A 24,423-nucleotide genomic window follows, 5' to 3' on the forward strand; every position below is an offset into this window, starting at 1 on the left:
CTAATAAAAACAGCAACCCAGATCTCTACAAACTAGTTTCGACATATCAAACACATTTTCATTCTAACTCTTGTCGTAAATATAAAAACAAGAATTGTCGATACTCTTTCGGCAAGTTTTTTACAGACCGTACAATTGTTGCTGAGCCTTTACCTGATAACATCTCAAAGAAAGAAAGAGAAACACGTTTAAAGAAAGAAAGGCTATACTAGAAAAAGTAAAAACTTACATAGATTCAAATTTGAATCCAAGATTTAATAATATTCTTCATCCAGATAAACCGAATTATAACCAACCTTGTACAATTGAACAAATCCTTAAAAGTTTAGCCATAACAAAAAAAGAATATGAAAACGCACTAAGTATCTCACCTGATACAGGATTTCAAATTCACTTCCAAAGGCTTCCAGATTCTTGTTTTATCAATAATTATTTTACTGAAGGTTTGAAGGCATGGGAAGCTAACATAGACATTCAACCTGTTCTTGATTATTATAAAGCAGTTTCTTACATGTGTGCTTATTTGTCGAAAGTTGAAAATGAATCTTCAGAGGCAATGAAAAAAGCTGCATCGCAGGCACTAGAAACTGGTGATTCATCATTTGAACAGATGAAGTCAGTCGCAAATGCGTATCGAAATCATCGCGAAATGTCAGTTCAAGAAGCAGTAGCTACCATAATGCCAAAAATATGGTTACGAAAGACATTTCCAGCGGTAGTTTTTGCAAATAGTAACATTCCTGAGAAGCGATACAGGGTTTGTCGTAACGAAGAAGAAATTTAAAGTTTACCACCAGACAGTACGGATATTTTTAAACGAAACATGTTGGATAGATACATGGATAGACCAAATTTAGAATTTAAAAAAGGCAGATACCCCATGTTGGAACAAATGTGTTATGCTGAGTTCTTGTCAAGCTATTCTATGAAAATAAAACCTAAACCAGAAGATGAAAATGACAGTCAAGAAGAAGTCCAGTCCAGAAGTACTTAAAGAAATAATAGCTGAGATTCAAGTCGAATCTCCTTATCCAAAAACTATACCTCTGATGTCATCAAAAGAAATGTTGAACTTGCAAAAAGAAAAATGTGTTCTAAGATACCATGTACCTAGTCGAGACAAAAATCCAGAAGGATATGCACATCATTTGCTCTTTATGTTTTATCCTTTTCGCCAGGAAGCAGAATTGTTAAGTGAAAACTCGGGTACTTACACAGAGAAATTATTGGAAAACGGTGTATTAGAAATTATAAATACAAATAAAAGAATATGCGAACCATTTGGTGAACTTGTTGAAGAAGCAATGAAAAATTTTCACGCAAATGTAAATAATCTTGATTCTTTCGCCGAACAGGAAAACAACGATGTTACTGATGAGATTAGTAATATAAACAACCATGACACTGACGAAATTCGAAGTGAAACCGAAAACATCCTAGTTTTTGGAAACATTTTTTCATCTATTACTGAGCCTGGAATTTCCGAAGACGAACTCCATGAAAAGATTCGATCATTAAATAAAACACAAAGGCAAATTTTGAAGTGGTAAATGATTGGGTTAGAACTTACGTAAAAGGTTTAGCATGTAACGCACACCATAAAATTAAGCCAATTCACATTTTTCTAACAGGAAGTGCAGGTTGTGGAAAGTCCCATTTAATAACAACAATTTCTAACATTCTAAATAAAGCACTTTCCTATCGTGCAGGAAACTTAGAAAAGGATAAAATTCTCATTTTAGCACCAACCGGTGTTGCTGCCATTAATATAGAGGGAAATACAATACATTCAGCCTTAGGTATACCAGCGGATAGAAGTTTCACTAAAAACATTTCTAAGTTAAGTGATAAAAAGAAATGTATGCTGCGAAACAAGCTTTCAGAACTAAGCGTTATTGTAATAGATGAAATCTCAATGGTTTCAAACAAGCTACTTTTACATATTCATCAACGGCTAACCGAAATATTTGGATGCGCAGATGACATTCCATTTGCAGGAATATCTGTTATAGCATGTGGCGATTTCTACCAACTTCCACCAATTCAAGCAAGGCCAGTTTACGCAGAATACAAAGATGCATTATTAAATCTTTCACATTGCTTGAAGCATTTTAAGATTACTGAACTAACGGAAGTTATGAGACAGCGTGATGATCAACATTTGATTGAATTATTAAACAATATCAGAGTAGAAAAATTAGACAGGCGACACGAAGATTTACTAAAATCTAAATTTATTTCACCAAATTACCCACATTACCCCAAAAATGCAATTCATATATTTGCTGAAAATCAACCCGCCTCTGAGCATAACAAAAAAATGCTTAATAGCATAACATCGGACGAAATAAATATCGAAGCTATTGACAAAATTCCAGAAAATATACCCGTGCAATTAGTCCAAAATCTTAATTCTCGACCTCAAATGGAAACAGGTGGACTTGCGCGAAACCTTCTGTTAAAGCTTCATGCATAAGTAATGTTGACGTCAAATATTGATGTATCTGATAAACTCATTAACGGACAGATAGGTACTGTTCATCGGTTGAAAATCGATAGCTCAGGAAATGTAACAAGAATATATTTGAAAATGGAAGACATGTATACTGGATTTAAAGCTGTGAGAACAGATCCATATGCTTTTCAAGAAAATGTTGTTCCAATTAACAGAGTAGAGAAAGAAATCAAATTTAATAAACATAATCCATCTTCACCTTCTATGAGACGGCTGCAATTCCCACTAATGCTGTCATGGGCCTGCACTGTTCACAAGGTTCAAGGAAAAACGTTTGATAAAATTGTTGTCTGTTTTGATTTATTAAAACAACGAGCCTTTCACTCAGGACAAATCTATGTTGCATTAAGTCGAGTCACAAGTTTAGACGGTTTATACCTTTGCTAAATCAACCATTAAGTCAGACACACGAGCAACAGAGCAATACAATTACATGCGAGAACATTCAAAATTGACACAAAAAGAGCTGGTGTAGTTAGCGAAAATTCTATTATGGTCACTTTGCTTAATACAAGATCCTACAACAAGCATAAAAACGATATTAAATCCGACCGCGTTCTCATGGAAAGTGATTTATTATGCCTAACGGAAACTCAGATACCATTTAGTTCATACTGCGACACAAAACTAGATTACTTACTTTAATTCCAAACAACAATGTGGACAAATTTTCTAGTCTATTAGTTGGTCATAATGAAACTATGCAATTGTTTGATATTGTAAAAATTCCTGGTGCAATATTTTTTAGAATGACAAAAAGAACGTTTCACGAAAACGCTATTATTGTTTTGCTTCTATATCGTAAAAATTCCCTAAATAGAGATGAGTCATTATACTCGGAGATTTTAATGTGAATGCATTTAGCGATGAAAACTATTTCCTTGATTTTCTGACTGGATATAAACAAGTCGTAACCTCGCCAACTCATATATCAGGTTCACTTATTGACCATGTCTATATCCGTGAGAATGATTTAAATACTCTTAATGTCGAGACCTTCGTTAAAACTGTCTATTTCAGTGATCACGATGCAATCAGGCTTAAACTCTCTCTCTCTCTCTGATTTGAAAAAAAACAACCTATGGAACATAAAATCTTTACAGACGACTTCAAACAACTTTTTTCTTCGTGTTTTTAACCTCCTTTATTTTTTTTGGCATTTTAAACTTTTAAATTAATATTGTCCTTGATCGCAACGCATATAATTGCTTTCCAACACGTTTTCTTAAGGCGGAAATCTTCAAGCCACAGGGCTTCTTGTTTAATATTATTTTGTGTTGGTTATTGGCATATTCATATTATTTTGTGTTAGTTATTGGCAAATTCATATTATTTTGTGTTGGTTACTAACGGGTGACTTAGGCAATTTCCCAATATGTGCGTGTGCTATCCTAGAACGAACATTTCTCTATCTCTCTAAGGGAGCCAATGAGTGAAAAACTTATGCATAGTAAAAGTAACGAAAATTGTGCAAACCCGTTAAGTAACAATTTCATACCACCACTAACTAGCCTAAAACGCTGGGATCAAAATCTTGAAAAAGCTAAAGCCATGGCGACAGATATATTTTATTACGACTTAGGAAAATATAATGAAAACTCTGTGGAAATTGCCGTTCAGCTGCACAAGGCAAAGGAGGTTGAAACATGTGTTGAAAAGGAACTGGACTGGTTTTTTACAAATCAGCTGATACCAAAAAGCGTTAAAAGGACTCCAAGTCTAGTTTCTTTAAACAATTTTAAATCATTAATTCATAACCGGCCGTACAATCTATTTGTGAATCCATACGAAATGTTTCCAGATGAACTTGCCAGACTATGTGGAGAGCGGTACTTGTCTGGAGATCACACGATGTATGTCGCAAGGAAATTAAACGAAATGCAGGATGACGTTCTTTGTGTTTATGGGAAATATAACCCGGATCCAAAGAAATGTTTGGAAAATTTATGAGAAGTAAACAACAGCTTTCAACACGCATTGCATTTTTTGCCAGCCGGATAGTGCTTATCAAACCACGAAGAATATGCTTTTATGAAAATATTTTTCCAGGTAGGAGAAATATGATTTATCATATATTTAAAGTAGTACTTTTATGTTGATCCGACTTGGTTGATCTACATATCTGATTTTTTATTTTATATTCATGTATTCTATGTCACGATTTCATTGAGAAGTTTGTTTACTATTTTTTAGGAAATCAGGAAGAATTCCGGAGTTATGTCACCTACGTGGTTTATGAGTGATTTGGGTCCTCAGTTGTATAACGCATTTTGTGATGTTAACAAATGCACTACTTTGCAACTATTTTGTACGTGGCATGTGTGATACATGTCAACAATGGTTTCATTGGTAAATTTTAGATCACCTACGTATGTCATGTTTTTGTGTTTAAATTATGAAAAAGTAATAGTAACATTTATATTTTAAGGGATTGCGCCAATGTTTCAAAATCTCATGCGAAAGAAGAATGGTTTTGCAAGAAATGTCAGCAAAGAACATGAAAAACTATACTTCTTACTTTATTTTATTTTATTTTATTGTACATATATGCTTTAGGTAATATTTGGTTATGTTAGGTTTTTTTAGTATTTTTTTACCTGCTTGCAATTGATTAAAAGAAGAAGAAAATGTTTTACTGTGTTTTAATACATTTTACAGCAGTAGAATACTTACTATCACAAAAACATATTTGTATTCATATTGTTGTTTACGGCTTCATTTATTTTTCAAAAAATCCTTAGCGCTATACTGGCGTTACGTTTCACATATCATAAAGTAGCATATATACTATATATACTGTATATGCTCAAGTATATGCATTTTTGGTCGGAGCAGCTGCGGTATTTAACGGCACTTAGAAGGAAGCATGCTGTAAACACAAGAAAATGTGGCTTTATGTTAGCTTTATTATTTAGAAATTTACTTAATAAATGTTAAATTACAAATTCTCAACATAGTATAAACAGAAAAAGATGAACTTTTTTTGAAGTGGGATCAACTTTAGCTTCAGATATCTTAGTTGTTTAGCTAGGCTTTGTTTCATTGTTGAAAAAGGTTTCAAAACACTGACACTGATCAATATATTTTTACTATTTTTACTATGACAAAATGCTGATCGCATTGAACTTAATGGTTCCAACAATCCTGTGTTTGGATATGTGTCTGTGGGTAAAAAACGTTTTACCATTGTTAAAGAATCCTTTAACAATCAGGGTACTTTTTTACAAGTTGGACTCATCTGAAAGATTTGCATGAGAAATGCTAGCTAAATGATATATTTTCTTTTTTTAAAACTTCATGTAACTCCAGATATATATAGCTTTTTAAATATTTATTTTTCTTGTCGCTTGACCGCCATCTTGGTCTTCAACCTTCTTCGTTAAAAATTTTCATTCTAGCTCCAGTCTTTTTTAGTGGAATGTGACCCTGTTACATATTATTTCAGTAGGGCTTTAATTATTACTGACTGCATAGCTAGAACATATACCTTTGCGGGCAAAGTGAAACGAAACAAAACGAAAGTTCCATGACTTTTCCATGACCTTTTCATGAAAATCCTGTTTTCCATGACTTTTTTTCTAGGCCAAATAAAATTCCATGACTTTTCCATTATTTCCAGAAATTCCATGACTTGTGGCCACCCTGTCTTGTTCATTAAAAATTTCAGACTAGCTCCAGTCCTTTTTAGTGGCATGTGACCCTATTACCAGTCTTGGTCATGAATATTTGCACCTGCGTGCGGTGGTACATACACCTAGACTAATACAGGCGTGTGATCAGTATCAGAAATTTAGATGGTGTTATTATGAAGAACGTAAAGTAACATTAAAGTTGACCCCTTTCCTTCATGCTGACACTTTATTGCTCGGCTGGTGCATCACACTGAGACGGAAGACCATTTGGAACCATGCCACAAGTCAGTGCGACCTTCATCGTCACAGAGAATACGGCGAGAAGAGTGCGCACCCATACAAGTTAAATGCATGGGAAAATGGGAGAGGTTAGGTGTAATAGAGCTAATAGAGCTTTCGGACGAATGTTCTCGTAATGTAATAATACCAAAGAAAAAACATGTTCAATAAAGTTTAAAAAATCTTTTTAAAAGGGGAAAGAGAAATCAAATACGTTTAGTAATAATAATCGAAAAAATTGTATATGTATTAAAAAGAAGTCCAGAAGTTCTGTCTCCCAAACGACACAGCAGGCAATAGGTCAGCCCTGCCCTCAGTTTTGTGAGAAGAGATGTTCTGCGAAGACTCTAACAATTGAGTCTCCTGTACAGTTTTACTTTGCATTAAACTGTGCATGTGACAAGCATTTTCAAAGCATGTCACCGGCGACTTCTGCGATATTCAACTTAATGATGCCCTGACCTTCAGTTCGTAAATAGCATGTGTACAACTTACTTCCTAATCAGTTTATCTTAAAACATAGAGAGCTAGTTGGGACAGAGCTATTAACTTAAGAAGTACACCATTGGGACGGTAGGTCAATAGGACTTGTACTTCATTTCCATTTGTCATCGTCTTAAGGAGAGCTATACAAGGTTAATGACGACATTTTTTGCCAGCTGAAAAACAAAAAATACTGTCGACGCAGTACCAACTCAAAAAATTTGAAATGTATCTCACATCAGCAACAATGAAGGTGGGTATTTAATAGAAATACACGGAAGAACAATTATGTATTGGGTAAAGTTCCTTACCCGAACTGTGTACGAAGTAGAACATGGCGTGTGCGGAACCGTACGCGTGCGATCGCACGCCATTTATGACCAAGACTGTATTACGTAGTATTTCGGTAGCGCCCACAAATTAATGACTTTCATAACCAAAAACAATTAATATACTGTCGCAACATAGTTAAAAAAAATCAACATACTTTCCACATCAATCTCTGTATGAATGATTTGTTAAAAAAAAAGAAAATCATATACTAGCCGTGTAAGCAATAAAACAAAAAAAATATATATTAGCAGCAGGTGTGCATGATTTCTTTTATTTCAAATTTAAAAGAATTCATTTCAACAAACAGGTTGTAAAAATTACTGATCTATAACTTGTCGACCTAGGCGGGGTATGATACTCAAGTGAGCATTGCCAACCTTGTTCTCAACAATCCTTGGGGACTAGGTTGCCTAAGTTACTCAGTAGATAGATATATTTTTTATTAAAAAACTAGTCGTTAGCCCATGGAAAAATCCACGGGTTTGTCCGTCCTTTTTATACCGCATTGGGTGCGTCTCGCTACTTGCGCAGCTAAGCTACCATTTTGCATGACAGACGTGTATGGGTATTTTAATATAGATATTAAAAAATCATTAAAAAAGAATACTACTTTAATTCATCACACGATACAGAAAGAGCATGAATTTACTGACTAATTAAAGATTGTTTTCATGATATTGTTCCAATATGTAGCGCAAACATCAATGTAGTCTAGTAAGCTAAACTCATCATTTTTTCCCTTTTGCGATAGCGCGCTAAAATAAGCAGGGTTACAAAAGCAGGACAGACATCGAAGCGTGAAAGCAGAAAAGAGAGACAGGTATCCTGTCTAACATCAATGCTGCTCTGCACCTCCATGATTAGACCTTTTAAAAGCACACATTATGCATTAATGTCCAACGAAACCCTCATAATTCACCATTTTTAGCGTCGACAAATAACTGCTGTAGCTATATTCGCACTTATTAAAATCGATTAGAAAATCTTGTCACTGAATTGAAGGACTCATTGTCGGAGTTATGCTTTAAAAACATGATTCAGCTATCTATGGATGGTCCTAAGACAAACTGGAAGGTGCTCAAACTTTTAAACGATCAACGTGTTGAATCAGAGATACCAAAGCTACTTAACATAGGGAGCTGTGGTCTTCATGTTATTCATGGTGCATTCCGCACTGCCGTAGAAGCAACACCTTGGGATATCAAGAAGATACTTAAAGCTATGTGGCAAATATTTCACGACTCTCCAGCTAGAAGGGATATTTACATCCGGGAAACCAAGTCTGATGTATTCCCGTTAAGGTTTGTTGAACAGATTCCAGACATGACAACATTTGTTTTCATAGTAACTGACACAGTTCAACAGACTCAACAACAACAACAACAACAATTTGGTAATATTTGATTTAATTCACAGATTTTGCACCACAAGATGGATTGAGGACGAGGACGTAGCAGCAAGAGCAATTGAATTGTGGGACAATGTTGTCAAAGTTATGTCTTATTGGGAGAGTCTCAGCAAAAGCAAACGGCCAAAGTGCAAATCCTATGATGTTCTATTGGCTGCTTATAAGGACAAACTTATGGTCACAAAGTTTACCTTTTTCAAGAATATTGCAACGACCCTGAAATGTTACTTAGTTGCTTTCCAATCAGATAATCCAATGGTTCCTTTCTTGAGTGATGTGCTTGAGGGAATGACTAGAAAAATCATGAACCTTTTTATTCATAAGGAGGTTATGACTGAAGCAAATACTCCTCGTAAACTTATTAACATTGATGTTGAGGAAGTCCAGAATCGATTGCCAGTTGACATGGTGAACACATGCAGAGCTGTAAAGGCTATCTTGCGGTCAAAACAGATGGGGCAAAACATCAGTTCCGAAAAGATTGTGTGGCTTTTCTAACTAATCTGATATTGGAGCTACAAGAGAGAAGTCCTTTGAAGTATCTTATCGTTCGATGCTCCTCCTCATTATCACCAGTCAATAGGGTACAGAACCAACAGAAAGCTACAAGTCAGTTTATATCTCTGGCTGAAAAGCTTCATCAGGTTGATCATGTGTTGCCTTCTGTGGGAGATTGGGCAAAAGAAGAGCTTGAGAAATTCTTGTCATCGCTCGACGCACCTACTAAGGAAGAGTTTGTGCAATTTGATTTCAGCAAATCAAGAGTGGATGAATTCCTAAAGCCGTATTTCAAAGATCAAAAAGCGTTATGGGACATCTGTAAAGTGATCTTCACATTATCACACAGTCAATCTGCTTTTGAACGGGGATTTAGTATCAATAAAGAACTGTTGATTGAGAACCTTCAAGGGAAATGTGTTGTTAGCCAAAGAGTTGTATATGACCAACTACAATCAAGACAAGAAATCAAACAAAAGAAAATCAATAACAGACGAAATCAACAATGTTAAAAACCATAAGAAAAGATTAATCTCATCCATCAATGCACTGAACACGGATATTGAAAAACTCTGCTACAAAGCTGAGTTTAAGCAAATGCTTTTAGAAGGAAGGTCACCGAAAAGAAAGCTAACATAGCTGAACTAGATAAAGCTGTGGAGAAGCTAACTAAGGATCTTCAGAAAGAAAAGTAACGTCAATGCTCACAGACTCTATATATATAGGATATTAGTTGATATTTGTTGTTTTTCTAGTCTATTTTTTTCTAAAGTTCTGATTTTTTATGAATATTCTGTATGAATAAGTTCTTTATATTTTGACACGATTTTGTTGTTTTTCATCATGTAGCAAAGTTGTTCTCTAAATAATGAAATTTATGGTTTGTTTGATAATTGATTAATTTAGGGGTTTAATTTTTCTTAACGGTTTTGGTCATGGAAAAGCCAGGGAAAAGTCATGGAAAAGTCATGGGATTTCTTTTACCAAATTTTGTGGCCACCCTGCAAGAAGATCACGCGGCCATCAAGGCGGCAAGAAAACAAATGTTTAAAAAACGATATCTGGGGTTACATGAACTTTTAACAAAAAAATAATATGTGATTCGGAATTTTTTATGAAAATCTTTCAAGTAAGTCCAACTTGTAAAAGTACCTCAGGATTCCTTTAAAATTTTGTTTGTGTTTTTTTATATGTTTTGTACACGTTTTTTATAAGGAAAACTTAACCTAAAAGAAACCTATTGTTCTTGAATTTCCTCTTATTTCCACACGGTCACGGTTTCGAATAAAAAGAACCCCCCCCCCCCCCCCGATTCCCTTCGCCTGTGGCGGGTCAGATATGTTTCACTGTTATACGGAAATCTAAAAATTCGGCTTTGAACATAAAATATTTTGATTTATTCTGGTGGGTTCCTGCATGGTTTGTGCTCGTTTCTGATGGGTTCCTGCTTGGTTCCCTTTCCGTTCTGGTGGGTTCTGGTGAGTTCTGGTTGGTTCATGTTAGGGATTGTCTCAAAATGTTTGTATGTTCTTTTCGTATAATTAGACAAACACTATTAAGTACTTCGTTTTGTAAATGAATGTCATATGAAGTGCGAGGTTTAAAATAAAAAATATAAATAAAGTTTATACGAACTTAAACGACTTTTTTTATCATACAAAATGAAATGATACGAACTTTGAGCAAAGTAAATTGCTATACGACCGTAAAACGAACTTCAAAAGTACCGGCGTAATTGCACATAATTATTTAAATACGAAACCAGAAAAAAAAGTAAATAATCCCGTTTTCATGATTTTTAAACAATCTACTGCAAACTTTTTGTTTTCTACGATCCCATTTTCATGAATTTTAAACGTTCCACAGCGATCTTTTTGCTTTCTACAACCTGTTTTCATGATTTTTAAACTATCTACGGCGACATTTTCGCTTTCCACGATGCTGTGGAGACGATCCATAAAGGCCTTAGATAATAATTCTAATTAAAATAAACAAAGTTAGTATAGCGAAACAAACTTAAATTGTTGAAAAATTTTTACTGTAAAGACTATAGATAATAGTCCAATTATAGCTAATAAACTTTATACGAACTTGTAATTTTGATGATACAAAAAAGTTTGTATTAAAAATAAAATGATACGAAAGATTTGATAAATCAAGACAAAGTTTTTGATACGAATTATACGAAATACGTACAAATATTTTGAGACGATCCCTTATAGTAAGTAAATTATTTGACATGTTATATATTTGCTACGCTTCTGTAATAGAAAATTGATGTGTAATGATCTTATTTCAAATATTGTACTACTTTGGTATCGTAAAGTTAACATGGAGCATATCACCTCAATTTAATGATGACCTACATTATACAATTACTTGGAATGCTCCACTTGCAGATCAGGTAAAAGTTAATCTATCATTTTTTTGAATATGTGGATGTTTATAATATGGAAAGGAATTTTTGCAGAGCTTGTTTTTGTGAAATTTATTTTTGCATCTATTTTTACACAATGTTCATGGTTTAATTTAGGTATGCCTCGAAATTCTATCATTATTTTTTTTTAATTTTACTGGACCGTTGCATCTAAGTGCAACCCGCTAAACCGACTAATGTGATAGAACTCGTGAATATTTATGTAGATACTAAAAGTGGGAACCAGCGGTAACCAGCATTATTTCGAAGTAACCACCAGAGAACCACCATTATTATGAAGTAACCACCAGAGAACCAGCTGTTTTTTAAGTTACTATCGGAGAACCAGTATTTTACTTCAGATAAGGTAGCAACGGCAGCCCCAAGATTTGTGACTTTTATGCACAACACTTCATGACCTTAAAACTGCCAAATATAATAAATAATAGGGCACCTAGTTCCCAGGGATTTTTTCAGATACTTTATGCTCTTGCTAACTAGCTACTTTTAGTTGTTTTCACAAGGTCTAATAAAATGCATTCTAGGAAGATTCATTTTCGCGAAAATTAATCTTCCTAGAATATGAATAAAATTCGCGGAAATCGTGATAATTAATCAATAGACCTATTTCAATATCCATGTCCATTCCGCAAAATACACAGCCGGAATAGACATACTAACATGAAAACGAGGTTAGTTCAGAGATAATTTTAATTTTCCAGTGAAATGATGCACATATAGTTTGTTTACCTTTATTATTTCTCAAATTAACTTGTCAAATGGGCAAATTATGAACTTTTGGTAAAAGAAATAGAAATTGGCATTTATTTTATACCCATTGGGCTTATTAAAGTTGCTGGTTTATATTTTTTTACTAGTGTTTAGCTAGCTAAGGTTGATTGGTTTGGATTTTATTTATAGTTACACTAGCACACTAGCATTGGTTACTACTAGTTAGCTAGTTGAGCTTTAACCAGCATTGTAGACATATATATACACTTTATTCTTTGTTATTGGATATATATATATTTTAAACATCTGTAAATAACACTATGACTTGTCTATCCTAAGCATGTTGGATTGGTGGTATTCGGCTGAATACTGGTCCTATGTTAACAAATTGTAAGAGCAATGCAATCAGCCAAGGTAAAAGCATGCTTACTCATAAGTACTTTTGACCCTTGATTTTTTAAAAATTATGGCCTGTAAGAATGTAACAGTTGCAGCTACAGAAAGTTGTTGTTTTTAAATTCACAAATTGTTCTGTCAATCAATAGTATTTCTGTAAGTATTGCCACTAATATTATTTCTATAAGTATTGCTATATATATTGTTTTTTTCCATGTCAGGTATAACTATGGGTATTGTAATTTATTTGTACCTAAAAGCAAAGATCAACAACCTATGGAAAAATATTTTTTTAAAGGGTGCTCTTCTTAGACAAATCGAATAAATTAACATAAAAACTCTATATACTTGTATCCACTACGATCCTTTCAATATGGCAGTTGCAAATAATACAACCAACATTGTTCTGACCTTAGTTAATAACTAAGGTCAGAACAGCTAGTAAACAACTTGGCGTCCTGAACTTTATCTAAACTAACCTCGTTTTCATGCAATGTTTTGATTTTTCGCCACCACGTTTAATCATGAAAAGGCGATATAGAAATAGGTCTATTTAAGCTGTTTTTTTTTCGCCTAAAGACAATAATGGAAACAAAAAAAAACAGAACGAAAACAGTGTTTTCAGGATTAAAGTTCATTCTTGTAACATGTTTCAAGGAAAAAACGTTCATATTTTTTACTTGAACAAAGAACAAAGATATAATATGTTTTGAGTATCATAAAGTTATGAAATTAGAACTATCAGCACACACAAAATGGAAGAATGTTAAAAGAAAATGTCCCACGATATATATATTTTCAGTTAACTTGACTTAAAATTGACTTGAATACACAGAAGTTGTAGTTATAAGCAATTATTCCAACTTGATTTGGAAAGATATCATATAAAAGAAGTAAAGTCACAAAAGTATAAAAACCTCTTATTGAATAGAACTAAATGTTTTACATGGGAGTTATTCGATGTTGTTGCCTTTTGTTTTAAGCTTGTGTATCTCCAAAGGTATGGGATGATTCTGTGTTCCTTACGATGTATTTATTGAATCAAAATTGTAGTTTTGGTCAAGTTCTATAATATAATGATGCACGTTTCCAAAAGATTTCTTTTTTTGATCGTTTTTGTCCGTATATAGATATATTCGTTACATATAGGGTTAACAATTCAGATATTAGCTCGTTATTTAAAATAATAATTTTTTTTTGGTAATTCTGGCATGTGGTTTTTAAATACTAATACAGTCAGTATTTTTTTCATAAAGCCTGCATGATGCCCAAGTCACACCAGACATAAAGATTTCAGAAAGAACAGGTCATGAACTGCTGTCTACATTATAAAATTTTGCACATTTGAAGCAGTAGTTGCATTTATTTTATTTTTATCTATTTTACTGGTTATTCTCTTGTGGTTACTTAAAAAAACTGCTGGTTCTCTGTTGGTTACTTTAAAATACTTGCAGTTCTCTGGTGGTTACTTCAAAATACCGCAGGTTACTGCTGGTTCCTACTTTTAGGAAAAGCGGAATATTTAGTATTTTAGGGAAGTTGCTAACTTTTGTCTGGTTTAGTATCTGCTGGTTTATGAGCGAAACAAAACCCATCAAGTTTATTATCATAATAAATAGGCAATTGTAAAACATTTTTGTATTTGCCTATCTAAGCATTTTTAAATCTCATTAAAATTACAAAATTCATCAAAACGTAAAGAAATAACGATTTTGTTGGGCAGAAAACAGAAACATCGATTTGGGCAGACCAGTGAAAAAACCACAAGCAGAACTTTTCCAAAATGTATCATTTTAAAGAATATTATTGCTTGTGCTGCAAAAGTTTCCGTGAATGTATTATGAGCATCTGAAAATATACATTAAAGGTTGCCTCCAACCTTTTAACAAGTTAATTTTAATGGGAAGAGGTCATTAAAACATTACAGAAAAAAGTATTATTTAATGAGCAACTTATAAAATAAAAGCACAAAAACGATTTATTTCTTCTATGTTTTCATAAAACATTCAGCTTCGATCGTCATTATTGCAGCATTAAAAACACGCTTTAAAAACTTCATGACGTCACAAGTGCGAAAGGTACAGACCCAAAAAAATTAACCTTTGTGGAATGCATTTTATCGAACTTCGTGAAAACAACCTAATAGTAGTAGATGTTGGCAAAAGGAGCATAAAGTATTTGAAAAAAGCCCTGCAAACTAATTGCCCTTTTGTTTGTCATATTTGGTAGTTTTAAGGTCATGAAGGGTTAAGTGCATAAAAACCACAACACCTTACGGCTGCCGTTACTGCCTTTTCTGGAGTAAATTGATAATAACTGCTGGTTCTCTGATAGTAACTTAAAAAACAGCTTGCCCTCTGGTGGTTACTTCACAGTACTGGTGGTTCTCCGGTGGTTACTTCGAAATACTGCTGGTTACTACTTTTAGTATCAACGATTAATGTCACTGAAATTTGGTACTGATTCTCTAGAATCTTTCTTATATATATTATTTGGTAGCGCTCTCTCTGATGCTGAAGCGAATAAAGCTTGTTATATACTGTTGAGGCACTCCCAGTAGTTTTGGTTTCTTGAACCATCCATTTTACAAAGAAAACTCTCTGTACTGCTTCGAGTGATGTAACTTCAACAGTACTCAACTATCAATAACACCAATGACTTTCAGAGTTTTATCATATCAATTGGTTTGCATGTTTGGAAAACTTGAAGAATCCATGAAGATTGCAATCTTGCAGAAGTGGTTACTTGGTTGATGTGGCTCTTAAATATGGCATCATTAGATAAAAGAACACCAAGATCTTTCATGGTAGACTTTTTTTCAATTTGAGATTCATTTGAAGGAAGATATGGTATGTTGAAATCAAGTTTGTGTTGACTGAATTGTATGGGCTCGAATTTTTTGTCCTTGAAGGTCATATTGTTTTCTTTTATATATTTTATAGACTTTTATACAATTATAGATTGTATTTAGATTAGAGATGTGTGTCATCCACAAAGCTTCCTAGGATGGAGTTGGAAAATATCCTTGTTAATGTCTCCAATAAGAACAAAGAATAGGAGAGGCCCAATCACTCTCCCTTGGACACCAGATTTAACTAATGTTGAGTCTGAGTGAATGCTGTTAACAATGACTTTTTGAGTTCTATCAGTAAGAAAAGATTTATTGAACTTTATTACCTTGCCAGTGAGAGCGATATTTTTCAGTTTGGTTAGTAAGATGCCAAATTCTACCTTGTCTAAGGCCTTGGTTAAGTCTAAATAGACAGTATCAACATTGAATCCATCAGATAGGTTTAGTATGGTGTCATGGTGAGCCAAAAGTTGACTTAGGCATGAGCAACCACTCTGGAAGCCATGTTGTGAGTTGTTAAACAAGTTGTTGATGTCATGACATCTATTATCTTGTTTCGGACTACCTTTTTAAACACTTTGATTATGTGTAATGTGAGGGCAATGGGGCGATAGTTGGTTGCAAATGCATGGCTACCTCCTTTGTGCTGTGGGGTGATGATAGCGGTCTTAAGAATGGGTGGAATTTTGCTTGTCTCAAGGCACTTTTTTCAGTATGTTGTGAGTGAAGCTGTAATTGACGACTTGCATTTAACCAGGAGGATAGATTGGAGGACATCTGGACCCAATGCTAATGTCATCTAAAGCTCGGTGATAGCATCATTCTCATTGAAAAAAATGTTGTTTAGGGTGGGCATGTTGACTTCTTGTTCAGTATCCTCTGGTGGTATGGGGAGTTCAAGACAGGGAATGTTTCTTTTGGCGTAACAAAGGATATACTCCTAAATTCAGAGTCACTTGGACAATCGTGCTGGTGCAACCAACGTAAACAAACTTGAGAAGAAAGTTAAATCCGATCTGGAAAATCCAAGTGGAAAAAATGTTTTCTCTGTGAAGGACGCCATCTCCATTCTAAATGCCTGTTTAAAGACGAGGAATGTTTCTTTTGGCATAACAAAGGATCTGCTGGGAAATGTAGAAAGAAGCAGTGACAAGGTGGAAGAAGGAAACTTACAGAGCAGAATGATCTTTTGGATCCAAACAAAAGCATTGATAAAGAGGGGATACAGTTTATCCACATAATATCTTCTTCTGTAAAACCAATCGTGGCAAAGATAGCCAAAAATAGGATCTAATATAGAAATCAACACAGGTGTCTTGATGGCACTTTTAGGTAAAACATTTTCAATTTTATTGACCAGGACAACAAATCTGTTACATTAAAACACATCAAGGTGAAATTAATGATGGGGGTAAAATTGGCTTTCCAAAGTGAGATTAGACTGATCTAAACTCTTCAATGTTAACGTTGACTGTAGTGATAAAACTGAACTTAATAAAATCTGAATCAGTATAAAGATCCTTTCAGTCCTGGATTAGGCAAACTCAGGAATATGATTCTTAGTTTAAGTTCAAAGCAAATGTACCACCCGAATACTGCAAAGCACGACCTGTACTCTACGCCTTAAAAACAAAGATCGAAGGTGTTTTAAAACCAGTAGAATTTTCTATGTGATCAACTATAGGATGATGTGTCCGGTTGTGTGGTGATATAAACAAACATCAATAAGGAGATCAAATGTAATAACTACCAAATACCAAAAACATATACATGTTTGCAAGTTTTGGTGGAGGAGGGGCCAATTCACCAAATTGGATTTCTTTAATTAGAAATCGATGGGGAAAGCCAAGAATGTGGGACCTTACACTCATCGGGGATTATATTGTCCTACTAGACTCCAGTTTAATATTCATTCTGCCAGCAGGATTTTTCAGAGGAATATGGATCAAAAGCTTGGGCATAATCCTGGAGTAAATGTTTGAGTTGATGATATTGTATTTTTTAATAAGGATGAAAAGGGAGATATCCAAACACTAGAAGAAGTGCTTAAAACAATTCACAAAATTGGTATGAAAAGGAGTAAGTGTATTTTCTTTGTTGATAAAGTTGCTTATCTTGTCTTCAAGGTAAATAGGTACAACTCCATTGACTAAATGTATTGAAAACTTATTGAATGCTTCTGCACAAACTAATCTGAATTGAAGTCGTTTTTAGGTACAGTGCCGATCGCGAGTAAAAGCTACACATTTTCCAGAGTAAGAATACAAAAATTAAACAGTGAGAGTGCGAGTAATTCACTCTTGAGTACAACGCGAGTACAACTAAAATGATATTACTCGCATTTTTGTTAATCATACTCTCAATGATTAATTATATTTTTACTTGCGAGTGTACTCATGTAAGTACAGTTTATATATATATATATATATGCAGACAAAAATCCCTGGTTACATTTATGTTTAATTTTTCAAATAAAAACTAATCGAAAAAAATTCTATTTTCTGTACAAATAAAAACTGTCAATAAATAATAACAATCATTCAAATCCTTCGAATTCTTCTTCGGAATCGGTATCTGAAAAGTTGTAACCTTCTTCAATACTGTCATCGTCGTCCTCATCATTGTCCTCATCACACTCATCTTTATCGCTTGAGATAACCACGTCGATGTTACTGATTTTTTTTTGGGAGGCTCGAGAGAAACCTTACGCCGCTTCTCTTTATAAATGGTATAGGCTGAATCAAGAATTTCATCACGATCTTTTTGTGACCATAAATGATTATTCACAGAAATTATTATCGAATCTTAGAGGCCATCATGTTTGAGTGACAGTCTTCAATCAGACAATACCATTGTAAGTGTTGAAAATATGCGTTTAACTGTGGATAGAACCTGATATGCACATGATTAACTTGATTAGGAGAGCAACATTAAGAAATTCTTTTTCCCGTTTTGTCAAAATGACCTTCCACAACTGATGACCTTCAAAAGAGCTGTACGAATCTTCAACTAACTCCTTCAAATCCGCCCATTCCCGGTTACATTTTGACAACACAAAACCAGCAGCTTTCAGAGGAACATGAAAGTGATTAAGTAATGCCTCAATGTCCTTGATGCCATAATCACGCTCATCGCTGTTCCAGAATTTTGGGTTTAATATTTTCATGTTTTGAAAAACTGATTGCTGCATTGAGCTGAACCATGTGTTCATAACGACTTTGAGTTGTTTCAACAACTGTTTTACATGTTTGATCGCAGATTCATATAGCTCAACGCCCTGTCCAATCAAATTTAACATGCAAACATCATGAAATTAGGGTGGGTCTTAATTAGTCGAATGCCATTATCCCTCAAACATCCAATTAGAACTTTAAAACGAGTAAAGGGCATCGTCGGTTTCAGAGCCATCTGATATGCAGCCTTTAAGAGACTCATGTAAGCATTTTTCGAAGCCTCTTCCATACTCTACGTAGGAGTAAGCTGCGATCGTTTGTTTTCGCTGAAAAAATATTGGATATCTCACCTACTACTGAGCGGTATATTCACTCATTCATTTTCCGGTTTACGACCCTTATATCTAACGCTATATTATGAGCGTCTCCACCCAAATGTTGATTGATTGCAAATTTATGTGATTTTGTTTGTGCCTTTAACAAATCTCAACATAGCGTCAAGCATTACTCCCTTGCATCATGCCTAGGCTGAGTTTTGGCAGAGTGGGAAGCAACTTAGGCTGAATTCTACTACACACTTAGCAACCACTTAGATCAGTCTTCCACGAATCTGTACAAAAAATTCCGAAAACATCATCTGTTACTGACCATAAACCCTCCTCTGTCCTTGATATTTACTAAATCAGAATTTTTTTCCCACATTTTTATTTGAGTGAAATACGAAATAGTTGTAATGTTGATTTACCCTATTTGATGCTATTTTAAACTCATTGCCCGTGTCTGCCTTTTTACTTGCTCAATGAGATTCCAGGTTATATTACAGATGCATTTGTATAGATGAAGCAACCATTAAGCAACTTTGAGGCTGAAATTGCAAAAAGGCCTTAGCAACCCCAGGCTGAACCCAAAAATGCAGTTGCTTATAAAAAAAACAACGTGTAATAACAAAAATAACTTCACAATATGAGGTTTCTCTTCATATGTATGTTAATGTGTTTAATAGCTTTTCAAACAATTATAAAATATATTGTCTGTAAAAATCATGTTTTAAGAGAAAAGGAAAAAAACACAGGGTGGCATTGACATGTGGCACAATTACTTAAGAGAATACAACAGGTGCAACATTTTGTGTATAATTATTATAAAGAAAAAAAACAAGAAAAAACACATTTTGAATGATTCTCCTTCGATGAAATCACTTTTGTTGTATTAATCAACAGCATATCGAAATCCTGTTTCAAAAAGTTTTCGGCAACAGTTAAATAGCGTAACTCCACGACTCAACCTGAAGCAGTCAAGTAAACACTGTTCAAAATGGCGATATACTGTCGCATGTTGGGTGGAAAATGATGACACCAAATATCTTTTCAGTTTCAGGTTGAGCGGTCGGCAGGAATTTCACTTAAGACCAATCAATTTCTGAGAAAAACGATTACACTATCTCAAAATTTAAGCGAGCAATAGAATGCTGGAGTAACCAACATTTACACGAACACTACACTGGCGCGAGCAATTGCTCCCAACTCATGGCAAGGCCTGACTAAAAAATAAATTAAATGGGACCTGCTATGGTTTCGAATTGTTTTGTCAAATGAAGAAATTAACTAAAATTAAATTCAATGTCTGTTCCGCCTGTAAGTGCAGTTTTGCAAACTTGCTTAATCCGTACTCTGTTGGCGTTTGCCTCCGCATTAGTTAAGAACCGCATGGCTGGATTTCTTGTGTAAGACCTGGTTGTTAACAACGAAGGGGCAAGGCAATAGAGATTCATGTCTACGTAGTTCATTTAACTAAGTCAGGAGTCGGTGAATTAGCTAAGATGGCCAGTCAGATCGCACGCCATTCCTGACCAGGCCTGTGTATATACAAATAACTTTTACCATTCAGTTTGAATGTTCAGTTTTATTACATAAAATAGTTTTTTAAAAACCAGATGCTTTTCCGTTTCTTTCAATGACTTTATAAATTACCTTGCGTAAGTGTGAAATATACTTTGGGCATTTTTCTGGCGTCACAGCCGACAATATTTCCGAAATTGCATTTTCCAATTCCTTTTTCGTGTGCCGTTTATAGTCATTTCAAATTTTTTCCTTCATTTCATTCCAAAAGTTTTCTATAGGGTTCATGTCTGGTGATTCAGGCGGGGTTTTCCACCAGTTTATTTGATTTTCCTGCATCACTTGTGACACTTTCAAACTGGTGTGTTTGGGGTTGTTATCTTGCATAAACCTATGCCCATCTGGAAATACATCGGAAATAAACGGTTTCAATGTGTTTTTTTAAAATTTCTTCAGAGTAGAAGTCTTTGTCCATTATGCAGTTAAAAATTAAAATTGGAGATGTGTCACGTTTTGATATGCATCCCCAAACCTTAATTTTAAAAGGATGTTTTGGTTTTCCTTTTAATTTTGCTGGCTCCCACCAATGATTAAAAGTTACCTTTCCGCTCCAGTCCATTTGAATGCAACTCTCGTCTGTCCATAAAACATTGCTGAAGTCATCTTCCATTTCTTGTACTTTTTTGCGAAGATAAGCCGTTTTTGACAATTTACTTCCCTTACAAGTTGACAGTACTTTGTCCCAGTGGAGTACCAACCAAGACCACGTCTTAATCTTTTGATTTTAATTGCAGAAAAGCTAACATTAAATTGCTGAAGCAAAAGTTGTCCAAGCTTGTTAGCAGTGAGTTCATTGTTTTTCCCCATGCTGGTGTCGATAAAATCAAGAATGGAGTTTGTAACATTTACTGGTGACTTCGGTTTCCTTGGAAGATATGCGATAGAATGATGCTTGGCCCGCTTTTAAAAAAGATGATATATCGCTGACCTTCCAACATTATATCCTTCACTTTTAAGTCTTTTCTTAATTTTGTTTTTTAAATTGATAATTCTTTGACGAACATGATCAGGTAATTGTTTCCCCATTTCGAGTGCTCCCCTTTTTTGGTTTGTTGATAAGAAAAAAAAAAACGAAAATCAAATTCCCTATTAATGACTTCTGTTTTTTTTCTCCCGAGTACAGTTAGAGTAAGAAATGAAAATAGCTGAAAATTTCATTCATTATTTAATAACCTTTGTTTTTGTACTCCCGACTATAGTTAGAGTAAGGGATAAAAAAGCCTAAAATCGAATTTCTTATTTAATGACTCTGTTTTTGCACTCCCGAGTACAATGAGAGTAAGAAATTGAAAAAGCTGAAAATTAGCTATAAAAGAGTTTGCTTCTTTAGGAATTTATTTAAGTGTCTTCATTTATCTGAGTTCGCTGTGGCATCATCATTTTTCAGTCAAACAAGAGTTAAAATATACAAATATGCATGTGTCTTATTCGATGAAGATAAATGTATTGGTTCTGGCAAAACTAAAGATATTGTAAATAGGGAAGAAAACTTACTGAGCGTTGACGGCAATGTATTTGTCCAGAGGGGTAGCGGAAAGAATGTACCAAAATCACAAAGCTACAATTTTATTTCTAAACAGTAAGTATAGTTTTGTAAACCTAAAGAAAAACAGAGGCTAAGTTAAATTTTACTGTTAGTAATGATGATTTTTTTCTTTTTTTTTAGATCAATGGTCAAATTACACACAGTTTGAAAGAGATTGGTTGAACAACGAGAAAACATTAATTATCGAAGAGATCGGAGAAGAAGAAAAAAAAGGAAAAAATAAAAAACAATAAAAGTGATAAAAAACGAACATCAGGCGAAACATTAGTGAAACCTCAAAAAGGATGTTAGTTTATAAAGAATTTGTCGTAACAGTGCAGCTGTTAATAAAAGACAACCTTCAATAGTAGAAATAAATTATAAAGTCCCAGAACTAAATTACCAAGTTGATTTTAGTGATGTTTTACGAGAGCCGCAGAAGGCACAAAACGGTAAAGTAGAAAAACCACGCCAGCATTTTTGCCACCTACTTCGACACTATCCATGTCTATTCTTTGCGACCTACCTTTTTCTCCGCCTTCACTAGCCAGACCTCTGCAATCAATACCTGCTGTTAGAACAACACTTTTTTCTGAATTATCCCAACCAACAAAGCAGTGCACGTGCGATTGTGCTGCTATGCGCCAAATCATTGAAAGACTAGAAAAGCATATAACTGCTTTGGAAGGGAATACAATTTCCTTATCCGCAAATGTTATCGACAACAGTGACGAAGCGTTACCTTCAGTCCAGGGGTTGTCTTCACTAAAGGCGAATATTGATGATGAAGATTTATAAATAAATGAATGATTAAATAGAAAAAAGTACAAGGTAGACACAGCTCCTACTATAGAAATTCCGACCGAATTCTGGCCGATAGCCAATGAAGTGAGACAAGGAGCAATATCTTTCAAAAACTTTCTTCCTACAAGGAGCTTGTAGGAAGAAATTGTAGAGGAGTTAAAAAACCTGTGATTGATGGTTACAAACAAGACATTGTTAAAGCTTTTTGTTGGAAATTTTATCCAACCAACATGGCTGCACCTGGTGCATGGAGTCTGTCAACGTGCAATTGATGAATTTATACGACGTAGCAACAGAACGAAGAGAAATTATAAAACATACATGTTACAGTCATGAAACTCTTTTAGTTAATAACTTTTTTGTAAATATTCGTTTAGATGTAAATATTTTTTATTTTTAGATTTTTTTAAAAAAATATATCATTAAACATAACTGTTCTTTTTATAAAAAAAGTCCCTCACATTATTTTTGTTGCTTCGATCTTTAAACATCCCAAAGAAACAAAAAGATAACAAGCTTTGTGAGGTCCTGTTTCTACGGCGATATTTTAAAATTATACAGATTGTTGTCTGAGTTTAAATGTTTGTTGAAAAATATTTAGAAAGCAAAGTCTGCATGTGGCAATTGATCACAATAACTATAATTACATATCATGCTTACTCTGTGCTTGGGAAAGAACATGCAGGAAGTGATTTCACATAACGAAAGTAAGTAAGTAAAGAACTTGAACTTTAAAATTTATTTTTTAATTTAATTTAAATTAAAAAAAATTAAATGGTGAATTAAAATTAATGTCTTATGTTTTTCTTTAATATAACTCGCGAGTAACATGATATATTTTTTTAAAGATTTACTCGAGAGTATTTTCATTATTGCTTACTCGCGTTATTAAAAAGATTACTCTCATTTATTTTACTCGCACTCGCATTGTACTCTCACTCTGATCTATTTTACTCGCATTTATTTGTACTCCTACTCTCAAAGATGTGTAGATTTACTCGTAATCGGACTGTATTCTCAACTGTTACCACAAATACCTAGACAACATTGTATCTGTGTTGGAACTGCATTTCCATCAGTATCTTTGCATTTTGACTAACCACCAGCCACTGTTGGGATTGCTTGCAGGGGACAAGAAGATTCCCCAGATGACAGCCTCATAAATTGAAAGATGGATGTTAGCATTGTCAGCGTAACTACACTGTGGCATATAGAGAAGGACATAATTATTAAAATGCGACTCAACCACGAGAAAAATGAAAATTCTGTGATAATCATGTCCTTAGATGATTCACCAATTACTGCAAATGAGATTGTTAAATCTTCTGCAAAGTGATCTAAATGTCTTAAAGGTCATAGAGTACACCCTACTCAGTTGGCATCAAGTCATATTCCGGAACTCGAGCTGTACTGATTGAAACACAATGAACTAAATTGCCATGTAGGATTTTTTCTGTGGGTAACATGGTGATTGCACTGG

General features: G+C 34.2%; 3 protein-coding genes across 6 annotated transcripts in view; all 3 read left to right on the forward strand.

Moving 5' to 3' along the window:
- Window positions 1-823: 823 nt before the first annotated feature.
- LOC130642289 (uncharacterized) lies at window positions 824-2,476 on the forward strand. The gene is made up of 4 exons (XM_057449379.1): window positions 824-973; window positions 1,179-1,238; window positions 1,356-1,419; window positions 1,632-2,476. The coding sequence occupies exons 1-4, from the start codon at window positions 824-826 to the stop codon at window positions 2,474-2,476; spliced, it is 1,119 nt and encodes a 372-aa protein (XP_057305362.1).
- A 4,762-nt stretch (window positions 2,477-7,238) lies between these two features.
- On the forward strand, window positions 7,239-11,259 carry LOC130641626 (uncharacterized). Its single transcript, XM_057448502.1, has 2 exons — window positions 7,239-8,543; window positions 8,659-11,259. The coding sequence occupies exons 1-2, from the start codon at window positions 8,275-8,277 to the stop codon at window positions 9,146-9,148; spliced, it is 759 nt and encodes a 252-aa protein (XP_057304485.1). The 5' UTR covers window positions 7,239-8,274; the 3' UTR covers window positions 9,149-11,259.
- Window positions 11,260-11,392: 133 nt separating this feature from the next.
- The window catches only part of LOC130641625 (endoplasmic reticulum lectin 1-like), a 78,360-nt gene continuing 65,329 nt past the window's right edge, over window positions 11,393-24,423 (forward strand). For 2 of the 4 annotated variants that reach the window (XR_008982490.1, XM_057448500.1), the window contains exon 1: window positions 11,394-11,552. Coding sequence is in view for 3 of the 4 variants with exons in the window: in XM_057448500.1 (XP_057304483.1) it covers window positions 11,433-11,552 (120 nt within the window). In the remaining variant the exon portion in view is untranslated. Of the gene's footprint in view, window positions 11,553-24,423 lie in introns of all 4 variants that reach the window. The other 2 variants (XM_057448501.1, XM_057448499.1) reach the window with 2 other exon arrangements.

The sequence above is a fragment of the Hydractinia symbiolongicarpus genome, chromosome 4, assembly GCF_029227915.1.
Source record: "Hydractinia symbiolongicarpus strain clone_291-10 chromosome 4, HSymV2.1, whole genome shotgun sequence".
Taxonomy (NCBI): Eukaryota; Metazoa; Cnidaria; class Hydrozoa; order Anthoathecata; family Hydractiniidae; genus Hydractinia; species Hydractinia symbiolongicarpus.